Below are 24,381 nucleotides of genomic sequence, written 5' to 3'. Positions count from 1 at the left end.
TCTCAAAGAGATTAATCGGAACCTTAGAAGATACACCCTTAGTGAGAGAGCCCTCATTGTATCAGGGGAAGTGGCTCTCAGGTCTCTTCCCACTTCTCCCTGGTACAGTATGGGCTGAGGATTCCAGAAACAGTACCAGTGCTGGCAGGGCCATTGAAGCAACAGTAGAGATATATAGATGGGGAGGGTCTGGGAGCAACAGGTCCACTGTTGAAGGGCCTTGGAACATTGACTTCTTCTCAGGTCTGGATCTCTCTTTTCAAGCTTCATTTTCCTGAAGGCCAGAACCTGTGAGGTGGGTCTTTGGAAAAGAAAGGCTTTGATCTATGAGGAGGGAGGGGGGGTCCTCCACTAGATTCTTCCAGGTAACTATATAGGGCACCTGGTCTGAATGCCCGAGGGATTCTGGCCTAATGACTCTCTCCTCTACTGCTCTGATCACCTGCAAGTTGAAGGTCCCTATGGGTGGGTCATTTGGAGAAGCAGAGAGTTACTAACTTGCCTTTTGGTCTGTCCAACATCCTAAAAATGTCATCAGTCTAAGTCAGTTTAAGTCCAAGAACACAGAACGAGATACCAATAAACACAGAGAAAAATAATTACCACATAGACAGCTCGACCCTGCCATGGCTGGGCACAGAAGTCCAAGAACACAGAGAAAGGCAATGAACACAGTTCGCTCCTTAAATGGGCCCAGTTCGTCCCTTTCACGGATGCAGAACAGAGTTGCTCCACAGGCCTGCTCTAGCCGCACTGAAACAGACCAGATAAACCAGGTTAAAGCAAGACTTGGCTCCCACCATACTGTCTTGCTGTTTCCAGAAGGAGCAGAGCCTTCCTGGCTCTCTCCTGGGGGGTCTGAAGCATCCATCCTTCAGTGCCCCCGCCACAGTCACAACATTAGCAATACCGCCAGACACCATAGGCTCTCTGAACCTCCCAGACGCTTTCTGACCTTTATCTGGTATATTATTATAGAACATAACAGTCTTCTATATGATTTAATTTAAGCCAAAGGCAGTGTCTGAACAGGAAAGGGTTAACAAGTTGGGACAGATGGCAAGGGTATTGGCTGAGAGAGAACCTTGATCTATTCCTTAGATGCAAGGAGGGGACTGCTGGAGCCTCCCCAGAGCTCAGGCAAATCGAAAAGGGGGTGGATTTCAGGATCCAGTTGTTCTTAACCTTTTAAATGTTTTAACCCTTTAATATAGTTTTTAAATTAAAAGTTATTTAATTTTTATTCCTGGTATCATTACTATAATTTACAGGGCAATATATCTGATGTAATAAAAATAAAAATAAAAATAAAAAGGTAGAAGCAGATTTTAAAAAACCCTCAGGAATGTATATCTGATTAACAGCATATTGTATTTATCAATAGCCACATTTTAGAAAATAAAAACCTTCTGTTATCATATCTATTATTTCTATCATTAAGATCCATAACTGTCGTCGTAGGGACTGCTGAGGTTCTTTCATTATAATTGTCTCTTCTTCATGGGTCCATAATTTGATTGCTGTTGCCCACTATAATTTCTAAAGTCATTATAGTTTCCATTGTCATTATTATTTTCATTAAAAATTCTTCCATTGTAGTCACCGCATATTAATAAAGACATTTTAAAAAATCTAATAAATTTTAAAATGCCCCATAACTTTATATATTTAACTACAATTTTAAAAGTTTCTTTTGCAATATTCCGAATAAAGTATCTTTTTAAAAGTCTTTTTCCAAGACTACACAGAGAAACCCTGTCTCAAACAAAACAAAACAAAACAAAAACATCTTTTCATGTTACAAATGTTGGCATTCAGCAAGAAAAGTTCTCGATTTGAACGCATGTGGGTACAGCTTTAATACCTCATTAAAGAAACATTTTTAAATCCTATCTTTTACAAATCTACTTTTTAAGACAGGAATTAAATAAACATATTATCCCACTTTAAAAGTGTCTTTAGAGACCTGTTTCCTTAGTTGGCTCATGTCATGTGTTGTTGCCCAGAAGGGCTTTTATCCTGAGTTGTTTTGAATACAACTTTGTGTTACTAATGTTATAGATTTTTAACCATACATCACAAATTATAAACCAGTATTTTATAACCAAGACATGCAGAACATAGTAAATGTATACACTTAAGACCAGTCAGAAATAAACATATACTGATCACATACATTTGTACATTTAAAACAGACAAAATTTTAATTTCAAGGGAAGCGCACCTTTCTACCTGTTGCTTTCAATTCTCATGAGCATAGAGGTTTTGTCGATAGAGTTTTTCTGTGTAGCTCTGGCTGTCCTAGAACTCACGCTGTAGACCATGCTGGCAGCCAGCCTGCCTTTACCTTCCCTCTCCTAGAATTAAAGGCCTGCACCAAAAATTTCCTGTCTGTCCTTTGTCAGGTGAACCACCTGATTTTATGAGATGTAAAGGAAGGCAAAGCAAACAGCCAAAAAATAGACCACTGGTTTCATTTACCACTCAAAGACTTGTGATAAATAAAAACTTTCTCAAGGTTAGTAAAACTATTATGTAAATTTTCTGAATTTCAAGATATATATGTGGATTTGGTATGGTTAAAGTTATATAAAGTCTGTAACAAAGGGTTATCTTAAGAACTTATATCAAAAAGGGTTAATAATTTAAAAATCTATACATGGACAACCTTAATTTACTACAATAAAATATATATATTAGATTCAACTCTTGCTGAAAAAAATGGATGCTTTTTAAATGATAGCAATGTAACTTGACTACCATCTTAGTTAAGATAACCACATGATATAAACAGAATAAAGAAAGACAACAGGTGTTCAAAATATTTTGGATTAGAATAAATTCTTATAATTTTAGTCCTACAATTAAAAATTAAAAATAAGGACAATATCATAAAAGCATGATTTATAAAAGATAAGATTTAAAACAAATATGTTTAATAAGATATTAAAGTTATACCTTCATATATTTATGAAAAACTAAAAGTCTATATAAATAAAAAATATAGACAGTTCTCTCTCTTACCTTTAAGATGTTCTTTGATAAAATAACTGAGCAGTCAAAAATTTGGAATCATCACTAAAGGACTACTATAATAATTAAAGATAGAAATAAAAGATTATAATAATTTTTATACCTTAATTAAGATAAACTGTTTGGAATTGGTATGCAGACAGGCAGGAAGATCAATGGAATAGAATTGAAGACCCAGAAGTGAACCAGGACACGTATGGTCACTTGATATTTGACAAAGGAGCTAAAAACATCCAGTGGAAAAAAGACAGTATTTTTAACAAATGGCGCTGGATCAACTGGAGATCTGCATGCAGAAAAATGCAAATTGACCAATTCTTATCTCCTTGTACAAAGCTCAAGTCCAAGTAGATCAAGGATATACACATAAAACTAGACACACTGAAGCTTATAGAGGAGAAAGTGAGGACGAATCTTGAACATGTGGGCACAGGGGAAAAGTTCCTGAACAGAACACCAGTGGCTTATGTTCTAAGAACACGAATCGACAAATGGGACCTCATAAAACTTCAAACCTTCTGTAAGGCAAAGAACACAGTTAATAGGACAAAACAGCAACCAACAAATTGGGAAAATATCTTTATCAACCCTACATCCGATAGAGGGCTAATATCCAATGTATACAAAGAACTCAAGAAGTTAGTCTCCAGAGAGTCAAACAACCCTATTAAAAATGGGGTACAGAACTAAACAGGGAATTCTCAACTGAGGAAACGCAAATGGCTCTAAAGCACCTAAAGAAATGTTCAGCATTCTTAGTTAGCAGGGAAATGCAAATCAAAACAACACTGAGATTCTACCTTACACCAGTCAGAATGGCTAAGATGAAAAACTCAGGGGACAGCAGATGCTGGAGAGGATGTGGGGAAAGAGGAACACTTCTCCATTGTTGGTGGGATTGCAAGCTGGTAAAAACACTCTGGAAATCAGTTTGGCGATTCCTCAGAAAATTAGACATAGTACTACCTGTGGACCCAGCTATCCCCAGAAAGTGCTCCTACATGTAATAAGGACACATGCTCCACTATGTTCATAGCTGCCTTATTTATAATAGCCAGAAGCTGGAAAGAACCCAGATGTCCCTCAACAGAGGAAATGATACAGAAACTGTGGTATATATACACAATGGAGTACTATTCAGCTATTAAAAACAATGAATTCATGAAATTCTTAGGCAAATGGATGGAACTAGAAAGTGTCATCCTGAGCGAGGTAACCCAGTCACAAAAGAACACACATGGTATGCACTCACTAATAAGCAGATGTTAGTCCAAAAGCTCAAAATAAACAAGTTACAATTCACCAAAATCAAGAAGAAGGGCTTAAGTGAGGGTGCTTTGGTTCCTCTAAGAAAGGGAACAAAATACTCACAGGAGCAATAAGGGAGACAATGTGTAAAGCAGAGACTGAAGTAAAGGCCACTCAGAGACTGCCCTACCTAGGGATTCATCCTATAAACAGTCACCAAACGCTGACACTACTATGGATGACAAGAAGTGTATACCAAAAGGAGCATGCCACGGTTGTCTCCAGAGGGGCCCTGCCAGAGCCTTACAAACACAGAGGCAGATGCTAGCAACCAACTATTGGAATGGGCGTGGGATCCCCAATGAAGGAGCTGGAGGGTGATCCAGAAGAGCTGAAGGGGTTTACAGGCCCATGGGAAGAACAATTTTCTAGGTTGCCCAAACACCCCAATACTTCCAGGGACTGAACCATCAACCAAGGGGCACACGTGGTTCCAACCAACAATGTGGCAGAGGAAGGCCTTGCTGGGCATCAGTGGGAGGAGCGGTCCTTGGTCAGGTAAAGGCTCAATAGATGCCCCAACAAAGGGAAACCAGAGGGGGAGATGGGAGTGTGCCAGGTGGAGGGGCATATACGTGGAGACAGGGGTTGGAAGGAGGGGGAGGGGTTGGGTCTTAGGGGGAGGGGTCTTGGGTCATTCACAATGTAAATGAAGATGATATTCAATAAAAAACAAATTAAAAAAAGATAATATAAATTGGGTTTTGTTTACTATGATTAATAACTTCTTTTGAAAAAAGAAATTGCGTAGCAGGTTTTCTGGGTATGAATGGTATTTCAAATTTTATAGATTAAACCAAAATATTTATCCTTATATGTCCTCAAATTCATTAAGTCTTTATTTAGCAAACTAGAGATGCTGTCATTTTACATATGCAGAAATTCTCCTGATAATTTTGCCAATTCTAGTTTTCAGTTCAAATAAAAGACTAGGCCTGAAATTTTCATTTAAATAGTTAATTAGCCTATGTTACTTCCTGGCTTAGGGCTTAAAAATTATCATTTTTAATATGTCCAGAGCTATACTTGTAGTCATGGTAAGTGCAAATATAAATCATTTATAGGGATAATAGTTTTTTAGTTTTCTATATATGTTTTCAAGGTTAAACTTAAGACAACTAAAAACAAATAAAATTTATTTAAAATTAAGTATACTTATTAGATTGTCCTGAAAAATTTTCAGAGATCTATTGAATATGGCATTTGAAATATTTAATGAATCTTTCCAGGATAGAGAAAAATACTAGATCCTAAGTGGGGCCCTAAGGTCTCCTCTACAGAAGGTGACTCCACCACGATAATGCTAGCCACAGGGAAAGAATAGCTCATGCCTTGCTCCCCACCAGGACCCAACTTAAACTGTGGATATAAACTATATTAAATTGGATACTAGAGAACTGACTGTCCCTCTTTGCCATGCCAAGGTAGGATAGTCTCTCAAGTTCTCACTCTCAGGAATCTTCTGGGCCTGGCAGTCAAAGGCCATTGCTGTCCTATGTGGTGATGAAAGTGCTAATATCACCCTATGTGACTGATGAAGACTGAATCGACTCTATCCTTGGAGATTACTGAGATTGTTAAGGAGGAGCCTGGGGTAACCATCCAGAGAGCAAGTAAGTCTCTGTCATGTTAATTGATAAAGAGGCCATTGGTTTATACACTCTGTTCAAATTTATCCTTCTCACATGTCTGATGGTGTTGATAGCTAACTGTAGCTTTATCAGTTTAATAATAGCTGCCTGGTTAATGCATTTCATACATGAAAATCAGGCATAGTTTTTTTTTCTAGAGCTATTAGGTCTCCAGGTAAAAAAGAAACTCACAGACTTTGCTGATAGGCTTAAAATATAAGAGAAATCTCAATGTAACTTTTAACTGTTCCTTTGTTTTTAAAAAATGTCCTTTGCAATGACTAAAAACTGGTTTAAGGTTTATATCATTTATAAGGTTCTAAGAAGATAGAATATGATATTAAAATTTCTGATTTTAAGTTAATTTAAGTTCATAATTTTAACATATTAGTCAATGAAATTCTGAGAAGCTTTTACTCTATTATCACAGTCACAAGCTTAAATTGTAAAAGTGTCCTTTAGATGTCTTTTAAATAGAGGTTTAAAGATACCCTTTATTATGTTATAAACGTTTCTGTCCAATATATGTGTATGTATCCTGCCTTCAGGAAAGAGATGTTCATGTTACTGACTTTGTATTATCTTTTGGGCTCTTAAGCTTTACTACAACTCAAAGGAACAAGTCTACTGCCTTTTTTTATAATATGGACTTCTGTACAGATTAAAAACAAAAAACTAATATATCTAAAACTTTTATCCTTTTTGTAAATTAGAAAAATCACGTAAGATACAAAAACAAAAAACAAAAAAACCCCACAACTATGGACTCCACATAAGTACTTTCATCAATCAACAGCCTAAGCTTCTATACCTACTGCTTATTCCTGAGGTGGACATTCTAAATGTAAAGTTTTTCCTTTATGTTCTGAAGGATTAGCTTCTGTTGGCAATCTGTATCTATCTCCCCATTTTCCCACTTGGCTGACAGATACCATCCTGGGGTAAGTTGCAGACCACAAACTGCTTCAAATGGCTGGAGTCCTAGACTTGCTAAAGCTGATGTGAACCAGTCTACCCGATGTGACTGGTGTCTCTTCAGGTGGGTCAGTGAACCAGATGCTTCTGACGAATTTACCTCCACCGCCTGAACCTATAACGCTTGGCCTTTGGCTAGCATTTCAGACTTCATAAGCACTGACAACAAAGTCCTAATTTCAGCTGAGAAGCAGTTACAGAAAAGAGTACTTAGCCCTTTATCTTCAACAAAGGCTGGAATATTAGGTTCAAAGTAAACTAGTTCCCCTCTACCAAAAGATTGAGGCTTTAGAAATGCAGCTTTAGAAATAATAGGTAGCCACCACACTATCAAAGCTTTAACTCAGGATACAACTCAAGAGGAGAATGTGATATTTAACACTACACTTAAAGTTTAGATTTACTGTGCTTAAGAGACCACAAAACAAAAACAAATGAACAAAAACCCCCACTTCTAACATACAAGCCCCTATCTTGTGTAGGCTGTATCCTAGCAACCCAATTCCCCCATCTCCCACCCCTAGATGTTGAATAATATTGACTGATCTTATAAAATTTGCTGTTCTAGTAAGATAAAATAGGTCTTAAGACTAACTTCTATTTCTGTTTTTGTAATCAAACTTTCAAACTCTGCTCAATGATTAGGACAGTTGCAAGATATATATATGTAAAATTTAGACCCTGCCTAAATGTAGACAGAGTGCATGTAATCTTGTGATTTTTCACTTTATAAACCTTGGACTGATATGACTAGATGCAGCATCTTGGGAGCACTCTCAGTTGCAATCTTAGTACCATGTATCTCCTGACAGTATTTAATAAAGCTTATTAAAATTTATTTATGATCATGGTGAATGAGCAACCCAGACCCATAGCATTGTGTTCAATTCCAATGTGTTAATTTTTTTGTTATATTTATTGTGTCTTATTATCACTCTTAGAAGCTTGTCTGCCTGCTTTCCTTTCCATTCCTTTCCTTTCCCTCCCTTCTTCCTCCCTCTCTCTATCCCTTCCTTCTTTCCTTTTTTTTTTTTGGAGACAGGGTTACTCTGTGTACTCCTGGTTGTCCTGGAAATCACTTTGCAGACCAGGGTGCCCTGAAACTCACAGAGACCTGCCTGACTCAGCCTCCCAAGTGGTGTGATTAAAGGCATGTACCAATACTACCTGACAACCTGTATGTTTTCTAATGAGAGACAAAAAGGGGTGGATCCAGATTAGAGGGGAGGACTGGGAGGAACAGAGGGAAGGGAAACCATTATCAAGATATATTATGTAAGAAAAACTATTTTCATTAACATGGAAAAATTGGTATACACCACCAATAAATAACAACCATCATCATAAATACTTTCTGTGCCTACTTTCTCTTTAGTCCCCTACTTGCAGGGTTACTATTGAATCCCTTGATCAAAGGGTCAGGTGAGCCGAAATCAAGAAGGCTTAAGGGGCCCACTATCTCTCAAAACTAACATGCATAGAGACCACTCCTTTGTGCAAGCAATACTAGTGACTTAGAAACATCACCTCATAAAACGAGAATTTGTCATTCTGCTTATATAGCATACATCCTGAATAGTATACACCATGTCTAACAAAACCCCAGAAAGCACATAAAATTAAACAGCTTGGAAATTCATGCTTTTATTGTTAACATGCATGCTGAGTAGTTAAGCTTGGTATTGGGCACATAGGTAGCCAAGTTGCCCTTTGTCTACTGACCAAAGATGGCACATTAGGAGGGCTCTTCGACGTCCGCCATGAAAATGAAGTCTTCAGCACCAGGTGGCATATTTCTCAGCATTGCACGTCTCTCATTCTTCCTTTGCTTTGCTCTCCGATTGATGAACCACACCTAAAATCAGAGGATGACACGATTGAGGTTCTCACTAGCTATCACCCCCAGAGCCAAGAGATAAATAAATCACTAGAAGGCTTGTAACACTGAATTTTCTATTCAGTTCACAAAAGCAAGGATCAGCTGTGTGCCAAGCTTTGCAGTAGGCCGTGGTTTTATTTAAACACTTCAATAATTTCTCTTCTATTGGATGGGAAGCTTAGCTCACTACTTGTTCCAGGTCCTTGATACTAATTCAATATACTGGATAAAGGAAAGTCTTCATTCTCATATTTGACCATCAGCTACATAACACCCTGCTAACTAGTAATAGTTTTCTCTTGTTTGGGCAGATGTTGTACATCACAGAATGTCAGTTCATTTAAAAGTCATATGGATGGGTACAGTTTTCTGTTTGTAAAACTAATCTTCGATATGAAGTAATTCTTCAACAGAATTAAGCAGGAGAGGTATTTAGACAGAAAATAGCCTCCAAGGATGACAATGGGATTGCTGGTGCTTGAAATTTCTGTGGAGGGGACAGGTGGTAGGCAGAGGTGGCCTGGACAATGTTTTGACACTGTAGCCTCCAGGGTTTGAGAAGGTTGACTAGCTGAGTCAGAATTTCACACAGGAAAGTGAAACCTTTGCCCCCCTGAGTAGTTCAGCAGAAAGAGGTGAGCTTCCCCCTTGGCAAATCAAAACACTATGTACTTTCAAGTCATACAAATTTATCTAGGATTAGGATAGAGAAACTCCTTTCTGCTTCATCTATACGTCCAGAATCCTGCTGAGCAGAGGGCACACTAGGCCTTGCTGTGTCACCAGGGCATACAAAGCCCATTCTTCTTCAAAGGGCAAAGAGTAAAGATTTACAAAGACTAAAAGACAACGGTGTCAGAAAAAGGGACCATAAATCAGCTCTTTCTAAATATTGGCTAGCTATGGAGATAGAGTCACAGTCACCTATTAGAGTCAGACTCCTAGTGAATGGGGTTCCATGCATTTGTTACATTAGGAACTTCTCAAGCATTTGTGGCTTCACATATGTTTTCTCCCTGTCTGGAACCCTCTATCATGGGGATGTATAGTCTAAAGAAGATCAGGGGACCGAAGCCCTGCTGAGGGGGACTCGAACCTACCATCAGGATGCCTCCATAAACTCAACCAAAGCCCCAGTGGCTGGCTCCCGTGAGCTTGCATTAGGGGCAGAGGTGCCCACATTTGATTCTTAAAGCCTATCGATTATGTTTGCAAGAGGAAAAGGGAAATCAGGCAGGAGGGCTTCGGGAAGTTCACACTGCAGTGTGCAAACAGGAGCATGTGAGTGTTTTCTCCTCTCTCGTGTCCTGTGGCTATGTTCTCTCCAGAGCTGCAGTGCATGGCTCTCTCTACAGCTGCAGGGCACTGGCCTGTGAGCTTGCTCGCTTGCTCGCTTGGAGAGGGGGAAATCCCCTACACCTTCAGCTTTTGTTTTCCCCTCAGTCTGTCTCTGTATCCTGGGGAAAGCCTCTCTTCTTCCTCTCGGCTTCTCCCACCTGAGCCCGGTCCTACTGTGGATCCTATGCATGGTGTTAGGATGCCAGCATGCAGGGGCCTGCTATGTGGGGATGCTGTTCTGCACAGCCCTGAGCAAGATCCGAAACTAAGGCACACCATGTTTCCTTTGCCTTCTTTGTTTTGCTGTGAAGCATTTGGCTTCTTTGGGTTCAAGGCTTAGATGTTGGTCTTTGCTGTCTCAAGGACAGAAAATCACTGTGAATATGACAGACAGGTATGCCTGTCTCCAAGTGAAGTGCGCCCTCCGCAAACTGAACAAACCCCACATCTTCAAAGTCACACCCTTTCAAGAATAAAGAAACTTCCCAGGTTTCCCGTTATGCAAAGGCTCGTTTTTATGCATTTGCCAACGGAATTTGCAGCCTGTATTTTGGCTTTATGTAATTTTCCACGAAGTTTTCATCCTTAGTAAGTTAGCTGAAATTAGTTTAATATTAGTCTTTTTAAGTTTTAGACAGTTCTGTCAGGCCTCTCAACACTAATATAACGATTTTGGCAGGTTGGATATAACACAGAATGCCAGAAAATAAAAATTAAGGGATGACACTCTCTATTATCCCCTTACTCAGCTATGACAAAGGGTTAGCCAGTAAGACTCCCCGGTCTCCTTCCAGCTCTGCCAGTCAGTTAGATGCAGATGTCTGTTTTGTTGTTGTCTGTTGTTTTCCTATGAAATTTAGCACTTTTAATCCTAATGTTCTGGACACAAAGCAGATAAATGGGGACAACATAGGAATGAAGGGCAAGGGGTCTAAGTCTCTGGCTAGCTGAGACACAAGAATTGCATCACAATGGAACAACATGTGCTAGGAAGGCTGCCTACTTAGAGATGACACCCCTTTTATCTAGAGGTGCTGCAAGGTGTATATTACACCTCAATAAACTAAGCACTCAGGAGATACAGGCAATAGAACTGTTAGTTCAAGGTTATTATTAGATACACAGTGAATTTAAGGGCAACCTGGGTTACCTGAGATCCCTAAAAATACACAAATACCTATAACCTTGAAAGAAAGAAACAGTGTTTCCCATTACTGCAGAAAATCTGTTAAACAGCCAGATAAAAGAAAAAAAAAACCTCTTTCCTACTTTGTATGCATTCATATATATTATAACATAGAATCTATTATGTCTATGTATGAACATGCACTTAAATATCTGATAATTAAAGTTTATGTCTTTTTTGCCGTGATTAATGGAAACTACATGGAGTCATTTGGGTGTGATATGACCTTGAAAATATTTAATTTAATAAAATGGATGCCAGTGGTGGTCAATTTTGGAGCAGAGACTTGGCAGACTTAAGCATAATCCATTGCTATTTTAACACTGTTTCTTAATTATTTGTTTTTTATTTTCTATATTCTTTGTTTACATTCCAAATGATTTCCACTTTCCCAGTTCCGCACTCCCCATAAGTCCATAAGCCCTCTTCCCTCTGCCCGTTCACCAATCAGGTACTTTCCATGCACGCTCATGGACTGAGTCCAAATCCCACAGAACCCACATAAAGCCAGAAGTGGTAGCATTCCTATGATGAGTGAGAGATGGAAACAAAAATGCCTGGAAATGTATAGATCAGCTAATCTGGCTTGCACAGTGACTAACAACAAAGAGACCTGCATTTAAATAAGGTAGAAAATGATGACGGAGGTTGTTCACTGACCTCCGCATGTATACCACGCATGACGGTGCATTTATGCACTCACATTCATGAATGCACATATGTACAGGTATACTTATGTGCACATACACACACTAAAAAATAAATAAGGGAACAGTGGTGGCAGCAGTAACAGCAGCAGCGGCTGGTCCAGAGGAATGGCCATCAGCAGTAGAACCAAGCTGACAGGGTCCAGGCAGACCCTGCACCCACGACCACTGGCCATCGCTGGCCAGCTGGGCTGCAAGCAGCGGAGGATTTACGGCGCCTTTCACCACACAGAAGCCACATCAGAACTCTGCCTCCAGTCAGTCAGTTACGAGGCCTCCATATTGGTTCTTGGTCACCAGAGAAATCAGACAGACTGAGGTACGCAAATATAATCCGAGACCAACATCGCAAGGGTCTAAGCCCGACGGGCATTGGCCTGCACCCAGGCCCTGGGCTGTTCGGGGGGGCCACCAGTGTGCAAACCTGGCCAGGAGGTTGTTTGTCTGGGCCGGTGCGCACACGCACGCGCGCGCCACCACCATTTTGCCTACTGGAAGCCAGAGAGTCCTAGCAGGCAAACCCGGCTAACAGACATAGCCTGAGGCTGACATAGCTGGGGTCTAAGACAGTCAGGCCCTCCACTGCCCCCAGGCCCTGGGCTGCCCGGTGGTCCATCTGTGTGCCGACCAGGCAGGAGGTTGATAGCCCAGCAGACTCTCCCAGCACTCTCAGGGAGTGCGCACACGCCACCATCCTGGCCACCTGACAGACTCAATTAATACTCACAGCTGAGGGGAACTTTGCTCTGACATTGGCCTGCCAGGCTTTTGCCTAGACTCAGGGCCCAAGCAGCTAGGCTAGCCTTGTGTGCACCAACCTGGATGGGAGTTCCGCTTGCCCAGCAGAGTGATCATCACACAGAAAAGGTCCCTGAAGCATACACCCTCAGCACTCCCTGAAGGTGCAAACGGGCACCATCTGGTTCACAGACACAATCTGGGGCAAAGCACACTAGGGCTGCAAGGGCACCCAAGAGGAGGACAGCACATCAGCAATCTGCAACAGGGGAAACCCAGCCATCCAGTGTTGCAGTAATAGCCCCAGAGCCTCTCAGGAGGCTGAAACACCAGCCAGAGACAAGACCAACTAGCTCCAGAGAACAAGATGCCAAAGGGCAAATGCAGGAACACTACTAACAGAAATCTAGGCAATATGGCAGCATCTGAACCAAACTCTCCAACATCAGCAAGTCTTGGTTATGCCAACACACCAGAGAAACAAGATATGGATTTAAAAATCACTGTTCATGATGCTGCTAGAAGAACACAAAAAGGACATAAATGAATCTCTTAAAGAAATACAGGGGAACATGAATAAGCTAGAAACCCGTATAATGGAAACACAAAAATCACTTAAAGAAATGCAGGAGAATAAGGTTCAAGAGATAGAAGCCAATAAAGAAGAAAGGCAAAAAAAAAAAAAAAAAAAAAAAAAAAAAAAAAAAAAACCTTAAAGAAATACAGGAGAACTTGAGTCAACAGGCAGAAGTCATGAAAGAGGAAACACAAAAATCTCTTAAAGAATTACAGGAAAACACAAACAAACAAATGATGGAACTGAGCAAAACCATCCTGGATCTAAAAACAGAAGTAGAAACAACTAAGAAATCACAAAGGGAGACAACTTTGGAGATAGAAAGCCTTGGAAAGAAATCAGGGGCCATAGATGCAAATATAAACAACAGAATACAAGAGATGGAAGAAAGAATCTCAGATGCTGAAGATACCATAGAAACCATTGACTCAACTGTCAAAGAAAATGCAAAATGCAAAAAGCTTGTATCCTAGAACATCCAGGAAATCCAGGATACAATGAGAAGACCAAACCTAAGGATTATAGGTATAGATGAGAGTGAAGATTTACAACAGAAAGGGCCAGAAAATATCTTCAACAAAATTATGGAAGAAAACTTTCCTAACTTAAAGAGAGAGATGCCTATGAATATACAAGAAGCCTACAGAACTCCAAACAGAGTGGACCTGAGCAGAAATACCTCCCATCACATAATAATCAAAACCCCAAATGTACTAAACAAAGAAAGAATATTGAAGGTAGTAAGAGAAAAAGGCCAAGTAACATATAAAGGAAGACCTATCAGAATCACACCAGACTTCTCACCAGAGACCATGAAAGCTAGAAGATCCTGGGCAGATCTCATGCAGACTCTAAGAGAACACAAATGTCAGCCAAGACTACTATACCCAGAAAAATTCTCAATCACCATAGATGGAGAAACCAAGATATTCCATTACAAAACCAAATTTACACAATATCTTTCCACAAACCCAGCTCTGCAAAGAATAATAGGAGGAAAACTCCAATATAAGGAGGGAAACTACACCCTGGAAAAAGCAAGATAGTTACCTTCCTTCATCAAACCCAAAAGAAGATAACCACTCAAATATAAAAAGAACATCAAAAATGATAGGAAGTAATAATCACTATTCCTTAATATCTCTTAACATCAATGGTCTCAATTCCCCAATAAAAAGACATAGACTAACAGACTGGATAAGGAAACAGGACCCTACAATTTGCTGCATACAGGAGACACACCTCAGTGTCAAAGATAAAAGCTACCTTAGAGTAAAAGGCTGGAAGACAATCTTACAAGCCAATGGTCACAGGAAACGAGCAGGAGTAGCCATTCTAATATCAGATAAAATTGACTTTCAACCTAAAGTCATCAAAAGAGACACGGAGGGACACTTCTTGCTGGTCAAAGGAAAAATTCACCAAGAAGAACTTTCAATTCTGAACATCTATGCGCCAAATGCAAGGGCACTCTCATTCGTAAAATAAACTTTACTAAAGCTCAAAGCACAAATTGCAACTAACACAATAATTGTGGGGGACTTCAACACTACACTCTCCTCAATGGACTAATCGGGAAAACAGAAACTAAACAGGGACACAGTAAAACTAATTGAAGCTTTGGACCAATTGGATTTGACTGATATTTATAGAACATTTCACCCTAAAGCAAAAGAATATACCTTTTTCTCAACACCTCATGGTACCTGCCCCAAAATGGACCATATAATTGGTCACAAGACAGACCTCAACAAATATAAGAAGATCAAACTAATCCCAGGCCTCCTATCAGATCACTATGGAGTAAAAGTGGTCTTTAATAATAATAAAAACAACATAAAGCCCACATTCACATGGAGGCTGAACAATACTCTACTCAATGACACCTTGGCCAAAGAAGAAAGAAAGAAAGAAATCAGAGACTTTTTAGAATTTAATGAAAATGAAGGCACAACATACCCAAATCTTTGGGACACAATGAAAGCAGTGCTAAGAGGAAAACTCATAGCCCTGAGTGCCTCCAAAAAGAAAATGGAGAAAGCATACACTAGCAGCTTAACGACACACCTGAAAGCCCTGGAACAAAAAGAAGCCAATTCACCCAGGAGGAGTAGAGGACAGGAAATCATCAAACTCAGGGCTGAAATCAATCAATTGGAAACAAAGAGAACCATACAAAGAATCATCGAATCCAGGAGCTGGTTCTTTGAGAAAATCAAGAAGATAGATAAACCCTTAGCCAGACTGACCAAAGGGCACAGAGAAAGTATCCAAATTAACAAACTTAGAAATGAAAAGGGGGATATAACAATAGAAACTGAGGATATCCAAAAAATCATTAGATCCTACTACAGGAGCCTATACTCAACACAACTGGAGAATCTGGAGGAAATGGACAATTTCCTTGACAGATACCAAATACCAAAATTAAATCAGGACCAAATAGATCATCTAAACAGTCCCATAACCCCTAAAGAAATAGAAGGAGTAATAGAAAGTCTTCCAACCAAAAAAAGCACAGGACCAGATGGTTTCAGTGCAGACCTTCAATGAAGACTTAACACCAATACTCTTCAAACTATTCCACAAAATAGAAACAGAAGGAACACTACCCAATTCCTTCTACGAAGCCACAATTACACTGATACCAAAATCACACAAAGATCCAACAAAGAAAGAGAACTTCAGACCACTTTCCCTTATAAACATCGATGCAAAAATAGTCAATAAAATTCTTGCCAACCGAATCCAAGAACACATCAAAATGATCATCCACCATGATCAAGTAGGCTTTATCCCAGGGATGCAGGGTTGGTTCAATATACGGAAATCCATCAATGCAATCCACTACATAAACAAACTCAAAGAAAAAAACCACATGGTCATTTCATTGGATGCTGAAAAAGCATTTGACAAAATTCAGCATCCTTTCATGCTTAAAGTCTTGGAAAGAACAGGAATTCAAGGCCCATACCTAAACATTGTTAAAGCAATATACAGCAAACCGGTAGCCAGCATCAAACTAAATGGAGAGAACTTGAAGCAATCCCACTGAAATCAGGGACCAGACAAGGCTGCCCCCTTTCTCCTTATCTTTTCAATATTGTACTTGAGGTACTAGCTCGGGCAATTCGACAACATAAGGAGGTCAAAGGGATACAAATTGGAAAGGAAGAAGTCAAACTATCATTATTTGCAGATGACATGATAGTCTACCTAAGTGACCCAAAAAACTCCACTAGAGAACACCTACAGCTGATAAACAACTTCATCAAAGTGGCAGGTAATAAAATCAACTCAAGCAAATCAGTGGCCTTCCTATACTCAAAGGATAAGCAGGCTGAGAAAGAAATTAGGGAAATGACCCCCTTCACAATAGCCACAAACAGTATAAAGTATCTTGAGGTGACTCTTACCGAACATGTAAAAGATCTGCATGACAAGAACTTCAAGACTCTGAAGAAAGAAATGGAAGAAGACCTCAAAAAATGGGAAAACCTCCCATGCTCATGGATCGGCAGAATCAATATAGTTAAAATGGCCATTTTGCCAAAAGCAATATACAGATTCAATGCAATACCCATCAAAATTCCAACTCAATTCTTCAGAGTTAGAAAGAGAAATTCTCAAAATCATCTGGAATAACAAAAAACCCAGGATAGCTAAAACTATTCTCAACAACAAAAGAAATTCTGGGGGAATCAGTATCCCTGACCTCAAGTAATACTACAGAGCAATAGTGTTAAAAACTGCATGGTATTGGTACAGTGACAGGCAGGTGGATCAATGGAACAGGACTGAAGATCCAGAAATGAACCCACACACCTATAGCCATCTGATCCTCAACAAAGGGGCTGAAAACATCCAATGGAAAAAAGATAGCTTTTTCAACAAATGGTGCTGGTTCAACTGGAGGTCAGCATGCAGAAGAATGCGAATTGATCCATCCTTGTCTCCTTGTACCAAGCTCAAATCCAAATGGATCAAGGACCTCCACATAAAGCCAGACACTCTGAAGCTAATAGAAAAGAAACTGGGGAAGGCCCTTGAGGACATCGGTACAGGGAGAAAGTTTCTGAATAGAATACCAATAGCGTATGCTCTAAGATCAAGAACTGACAAATGGGACCTCATAAAATTACAAAGTTTCTGTAAGGCAAAGGACACCATCAAAAGGACAAATCAGCAACCAACAAATTGGGAAAAGATCTTCACCAACCCTACATCAGATAGAGGGCTAATATCCAATATATATAAAGAACTCAAGAAGTTAGACTCCAGAAAACCAAACAACCCTATTAAAAAATGGGGTACAGAGTTAAACAAAGAATTCTCACCTGAAGAACTTCGGATGGTGGAGAAGCATCTTAAAAAATGCTCAACTTCATTAGTCATTAGGGAAATGCAAATCAAAACAACCCTGAGATTTCATCTTACACCAGTCAGAATGGCTAAGATTAAAAATTCAGGAGACAGCAGGTGTTGGTTGGAGAGGGTGTGGAGAAAGAGGAACACTCCTCCACTGCTGGTGGGGTTGCAAATTGGTACAACCACTCTGGAAATCAGTATGGCAGTTCCTCCGAAAACTGGGCACCTCACTTCCAGAAGATCCTGCTATACCACTCCTGGGCGTATACCCAGAGGATTCCCCACCATGTAATAAGGATACATGTTCTACTATGTTCATAGCAGCCCTATTTATAATAGCCAGAAGCTGGAAAGAACCCAGGTATCCCTCAACAGAAGAGTGGATGCAAAAAATGTGGTATATCTACACAATGGAGTACTATTCAGCCATTAGAAACAATGAATTCATGAAATTCTTAGGCAAATGGATAGAGCTGGAGAACATCATACTAAGTGAGGTAACCCAGACTCAAAAGGTGAATCATGGTATGCACTCACTAATAAGTGGATACTAATCTCGAAAACTAGGATACCCAAAACATAATCCACACATTAAATGAGGTACAAGAAGAAAGGAGGATTGGCCCCTTGTTCTGGAAAGACTCAGTGAAGCAGAATTTGGCAAAACCAGAATGGGGAAGTTGGAAGGGGTGGGTGGGAGGACAGGGGGAGGGAAGGGGGCTTATGGGACTTTGGGGAGTGGGGGGCTAGAAAAGGGGAAATCATTTGAAATGTAAATAAAAAATATATCGAATAAAAAAAAGTCAGTCCTTCAAAAATGAATTAATTAATAAAATACTTTGCCAACATAAAAAAGAAAACGAAAGTCATTAATTTAACAGTGCCTAGGACACAGCTATCCAAATCCCAAGGAAGGGTATAGATTGACTTTCCAATTGCATTTTTTGTTTTTATTTACTGACCTTCACTTTGGCTTCGGGCACATTCAAAGTTCTTGCAAGCTCTCCCCTGTGGAAAGAAAATCACAAATATATAGCATTCAGTGTTTTATATGAAATGCAAACTCATATATGATTTCTGCAGGCTTTTTTTAAAAAAACAATATCCACCATCTTCCCTTAAAACTCCTAAAACATTTACTTTTTCAATCTCAGAACCGGCCTTACTTTGAAATGGTCTCATTTTATTACAAACGTTTGTAACCACTAGCTGGAATGAATAATTTTTAACACACTACAAAAACAATAAAAATATATGCAGAGCTCTATGCTGAGCAAATTAGACTAATTTCAAACCAAAAATGCTCTATCACTGCAGCTTCACAACAATGCTTCATACTTTTGGTCACCAATGGCAGAAGAATTGAATGACTGCCTAAACAGGAGCTGAACAAGGAGGACAACAGAAGTGCTGATGTGAACAAGGCACCCTCCTGAGGTGTGAATCCTAGAAGAATTACAGACAACAAGGAATGCTAAGGAAGGAAGAAATAATCTTCCCCAGGGAGGAGCACAGCCTTGAAAACACACACACACACACACACACACACACACACACACACACTCACACACAGACAGACAGACACACACACATCATTAATACAAACTGAGAAGCTTCTATTGATGTATTTAAAAATGCATATACCCAGCCTTAAAACAAAACATCAGCTATCAATATCATGAAATAATGTCCAACTTTTAAAATGAAGGGAATTATACCAAAAAAAAAGCCAAAAAACAAAAAACAAATAACAACAACAACAAAAAAAACCCACCCCCCCAAAAAAAAACCAAAAAAAAAAAAAAAACAAATAAAACTCATACCAGTCTTAGGCTAAAGGCAGCATAATTTTTCAGTTATTTTGGGGGCTTAAATTCAAAGGAACAAAAATCATAGCAAGGTATAAAGCACTGGGGGAGGGGAAAGGAAACCGGAAAGGAGTTAAAGGAGTTAACAGAAAAGGTGACAAGACTAACTACTGGTGAGGGACCAACCAACAAAAAGCAAATAGTTAACACTGGTGAACTTTGAACTATTAAAGGAATTTGGCATGCTAAACTCATGTCTCTCTATTTTTTACAGAAATTGAAATATACCTGGAAAGGAGTGGTGCGGACCAGAAGGTCCACTTGATTCACACCAGCACTGTACACTAGCCGATACGGCTACTGATGCCATCGAAGGCATCATTGCATACGGGCTACCGGGGAAGACGGTACCGTGGCTTCGAAGGCTTGGACGGCCACACGGAAAACAGGGCGTGGAAGAACCGAACTGCACCTCAGCACGACCCAAAGCCCACGAAAGCCACGAAGGGGAGCTCCTGGTGGAAGCCACATACCTTGTAAGCACATCCGGGTACTGGGTCTCTTCAAACAGGGTTTCCATTTCCTCAACCTGCCACTCTGTGAATTGGAATGGGGCTCGACGGCGGCGGCGGCGAGGGCGGGAACGGTGGGGCCCCGGAATCTGAATAGCTGCGGCCACAGGAGCAGTCGGAGGAGCAGCCGCAGCCACAGAGGGAGCTGTGTCTTCCTGTTCAGGATCGGAAGTATCCAGGTCGCTGATGCTCAAGTCTTCTTCGTCGTAGTCATCACTCTCTTCGGGGTCACTCTCGCTCTCCTGTCTTGAATAACCCTGGACATTTACCTCACACACAGTGGCGCAGCCATGACTGCTGCCCGCCGCTTCTGCGTGCGCCACTGCCATCGCTCCCGGGGCTTCCTCGGTTGAGGTGGAGGCCATGGCCTCTTCCTGAGCTCCAGCGTTTGTTTCCTCCTCGCAGCCCACAACGTCATAGCCGTGGTTGAAAGACACCCTGTGGGCCATGACTAGAATCTGGCCGAAGCTACCAACAGCTTTGGGGCTCTAGGAACGAACGACCTTGAAGCCTGGTGTCTTTTACTGGTCCACACAGAAGCGGAAAGCACGGGCCTGGGTAAGAGATGGAGACAATGGAGAACTTGTGCGCATGCTCCACAAGTTCTCCATGTGTCCTACGTTCGACGTCCTCACACTCCCCTGTAGATGAGCACTACTGGCTCTTTTCTTAGTGATTGACCGACAGTGGCTTTCTGCCCACTGGTTGCAATAGAAGAGTTTGTTAAGTCACACAAGTGACCGGGTGTGGCTCAGAACCTGAGGGACCTAGGGAGGGGCCATGACCGGGGAGGGATGCATGGGGGCGTTAACGTGTGTCCACGCATGCGCGCGACGTTAACGTGTGTCCACGCATGCGCGCGAGCGTGCGCGTGCGCACACGCGCGCACACGCAATACACACTTACATGGGCTGCCTATTCGTCATAGGTTATCGAGATTACCACGACAGGTACACTGTGTGGAACTGCAAAATAATTTGGAAATATAGTATGGGAGAGAGGTACGAACACACACTGACCTCAGGATTCTTGTGGGAACATCTAGAAATTTCTTTTGGCCTCATCGTCCACCTACCACTGGCTGCTCAAAGCATGGGCTGAAAACTAAGTCGACATGATCAGTTTAGTGGCTGTTAGTTCAAGAGTCCCTATTAGTACACTGAGTGCTAGCTAGCCATTGTTTTTCAAGTTTTACAACCAAGATTTTGAGACTGTGTCTGATCTAGTTAATGACGCTATCAAAAAGCAACCAGGAAGTGGTGGTGTATGCCTTTAATCACAGCACTCAAGAGGCAGAGGCAGGCAGATCTCTGTGAGTTCGAAGCCAGCCTGGTCTACAGATCTAGTTTCAGGACAGCCGGGGCCACACACTGAAATTCTGCCTAGGAAAACTAAAAACCAACCAAACAAAAAAACCAAAAAACGAAGCAACAATAACAACAACAAAAGATACACATCATTACTCTCTCCAAAAAATTAATAAATTAAGAAAGTATAGTTACTCCAGATTTTCATACTTAATTTCTATTACATTTCACATAAAATATTTGGTTCGTTCTTCTTCTTCTTCTTCTTCTTCTTTTTTTGATTTGCTTTTTTTTTTTTCTGAGACAGGGTTTCTCTTTATATCCCTGGCTGCCCTGGAACTCACTCTGTAGACTAGGCTGGCCTCAAACTCAGAAATCTGCCTGCCTCTGCCTGCCTCTGCCTCCCAGAATGCTGGAATTACAGGTGTGCGCCACCACCACCCGGCTGGTTCAGTTCTTATCATCAAGGATTTTGATGCTGTGCCTCCTTTTAATATGTAAATATTCAAACTTTAAAAAAATAATATTTGGGCCATAGTTCACAGTATATACATGATATAGATGTAAAAGGAATGGATAAATCTGTTCATAGTTGAATAGGGAATCATTTGATTTTTTTTCAAAGAGCTCTGTTTTGAGTAAATACAAGGACAGAAATCTTTAAATAGTTTACACTAGTTTTTGTAAAAATAAATAAAACAATAAAAATAGAAATCAATAAAATAAATAATAATTGGGGGATGCGTACATAGATGGTTCATTGATTAAGAGCATTTGCTACTATAGCAGAGGATTAGAGTTCCGTCCAGAGCCCACATCAGCCAGCTCACAACCCCCTGTAACTCCAGTCCCAGGACATCCAACATTCCTTTTGGACTCTGAGGATACCCTCATACATGTAGTATTTACCTATGAACACACAATACTCACAAATAAAACTAAGAATAATTCTAAAACAAACCACACTGGGCTGAATCTTGAATCCCAACCTTCCAAAACTTCCAAAAGAAGGAAAAAAAACCCTAGGAAATCTGTCAGGAAGAGGGTCACTGGCTTTCTCCCACTCCTGACAGTGGCTAATACACATGCCTATTATTTTTCTGAAAATGTGTCTTATAATGTCCTTTGTGTATTTATAAAACTTGATTGCTTGGTTGTCCATGGGTTTTATAGTGTAGATAAAGAGACAGAGACCCTGAGTCTGCAGCCTTCCAATGCAGGAAGCTGGTGACTTTTCAGTGATGCTAAGTCATGGAAAGGCTCCTGGCATTTGTATGGGGGCCCCAGAGGCCAGTTTTTCCCTTTCGCTGACTGCCATGCACCTTCCAGGAGACCTCTGGATTCTAACTACAGAGGAGCAAGTGAGCAGTAGGCAAAGAAAGAAGCAGCATAAGCCCAGTAGCACAATGTGGACCAAGGCCCTGGATTCTGTCCTCAGTGCTGGAAAGCATCTGGGGGCAGGCAGCTCTGGAGGAAATGCTTGAGGTTGGGGTATAAGTAACATTAGTGTGGTCATTAGTTCACCGGGACATCATGGGCTTCCCTCAAAGGTGTCAGAGTGTCCTAGCATATGAGCCATTGCTTGAAGTAGATGGATGTTAAATGGCTACCCAAACCCAGAGGAACAAGCTATTCCGACATGAAACCTCCTTCCCCTATCCACTGAGGAACGTGCAGGCCACTGGGGCTTTAAATCATAAATCCTAGTCTTCCAACAGGACTGTAAAGACTGCAGGTTCTCAGTTTTTACTGCACCCTACATGGCGGGGGAAGGGGGAACACTCTACAGACAGCACTCCTCTCTAAAAAATTAAAAAAAAAAGAAAAGGAAAAAAATAGAAAGAAAATGGGCTGGACAGTGCATTGTGAAGTGATAAGCGGAGGCTAAATCCCTGTATATCTGTGCATTTTGGGACCCTGAATGAAATACCTCATTCCCAGCTTCTTTAACTGTGAAATAGAGGGTAATGCCAATGGCACAGGACAGGGAGATCGTCAGAGTTCATTGGGTTAACTACAGGCTTTGATATCCTTTTACTTCTGCTTCAGAAATCCGGTGCATCAGTAACTACTGTTTACTTCCACTGAAAAGCATATGCCCAAGCGATTTCTTCCACAATGCCTAAGAACTCACTGTGTAAGATAGATTTTGTTTTAGCTTTTTGTTTTCTGGCTTGTCTACCATCTTCCAGTCCACAGCAGGAGAGAATAGGCATGTGAATTCAACCCTGACATGCACCTGATTGCATTCCGCAATGCTTAGGAGATGGACACTTCATAGTTTTGAAATGAGTATGGCATCATTGTTTTCATGTATATAATAAAAAAACATGCAGTGTACCACAAAGGCAGCAGTACCAACTACATTAAAGAGGTGATTTCCCGGCACAGGTTTTGACAGTGCTCACATACACAGCAGCCAGGTGGACGAAGGAGGCAGAGGAAAAGTTGAAACTCATCCAGGTCCATAGCAGGAGTCCAGCTCGGGTAACACCTGAGCTTTTGGAGTCAGCCTGAAACCACAAGTGCCGCTGATGGGACACAGCTCAGGGCATATGCTACTAGACATCCCAGAGCTCATGTGGAGTGTTGGATATATTAATCACATGACAGGAGGGGGCACATATGCTTTTTGCTCCAAATTAGGGTACCGTGACGGAATGGCAATCCCAGCACTAGGCTAATACTCCCAGAGCCTTCGACAGCATGGAAGCTTCTGACTTCTGTATTACTGAAAATAGTCCCATCAAGCTGCCTTTAACAATTTCTTGCTCCTCAGACTCAGCTCTAAATGGGATTTCTCCATCATTTTAAATCCTTCCCCTCAGAGCCCAGGGGACTCTAGGGAAGAGAAGGGAGAGAGTGTAGCAGCCTGAGGTCATGGAGGACCCCAGGAGAACAAGGCCCTCCTAATCAACTGAGCAAAGCACATATAAACTCACAGAGACTGAGCA

The 24,381-nt window shown here is 40.8% G+C and overlaps 1 protein-coding gene across 1 annotated transcript; it reads right to left on the bottom strand.

Moving 5' to 3' along the window:
* Positions 1 to 8,682: 8,682 nt before the first annotated feature.
* LOC127674313 (homeobox protein Rhox13-like) lies at positions 8,683 to 20,569 on the bottom strand. The gene is made up of 3 exons (XM_052170063.1): positions 20,082 to 20,569; positions 18,703 to 18,748; positions 8,683 to 8,802 (listed from the first exon to the last, which is right to left on the bottom strand). The coding sequence occupies exons 1-3, from the start codon at positions 20,567 to 20,569 to the stop codon at positions 8,683 to 8,685; spliced, it is 654 nt and encodes a 217-aa protein (XP_052026023.1).
* Positions 20,570 to 24,381: the final 3,812 nt, after the last annotated feature.

This window comes from Apodemus sylvaticus, chromosome X (genome assembly GCF_947179515.1).
Source record: "Apodemus sylvaticus chromosome X, mApoSyl1.1, whole genome shotgun sequence".
Classification (NCBI taxonomy): Eukaryota; Metazoa; Chordata; class Mammalia; order Rodentia; family Muridae; genus Apodemus; species Apodemus sylvaticus.
This window is presented reverse-complemented; position numbering and strand designations above follow the sequence as displayed.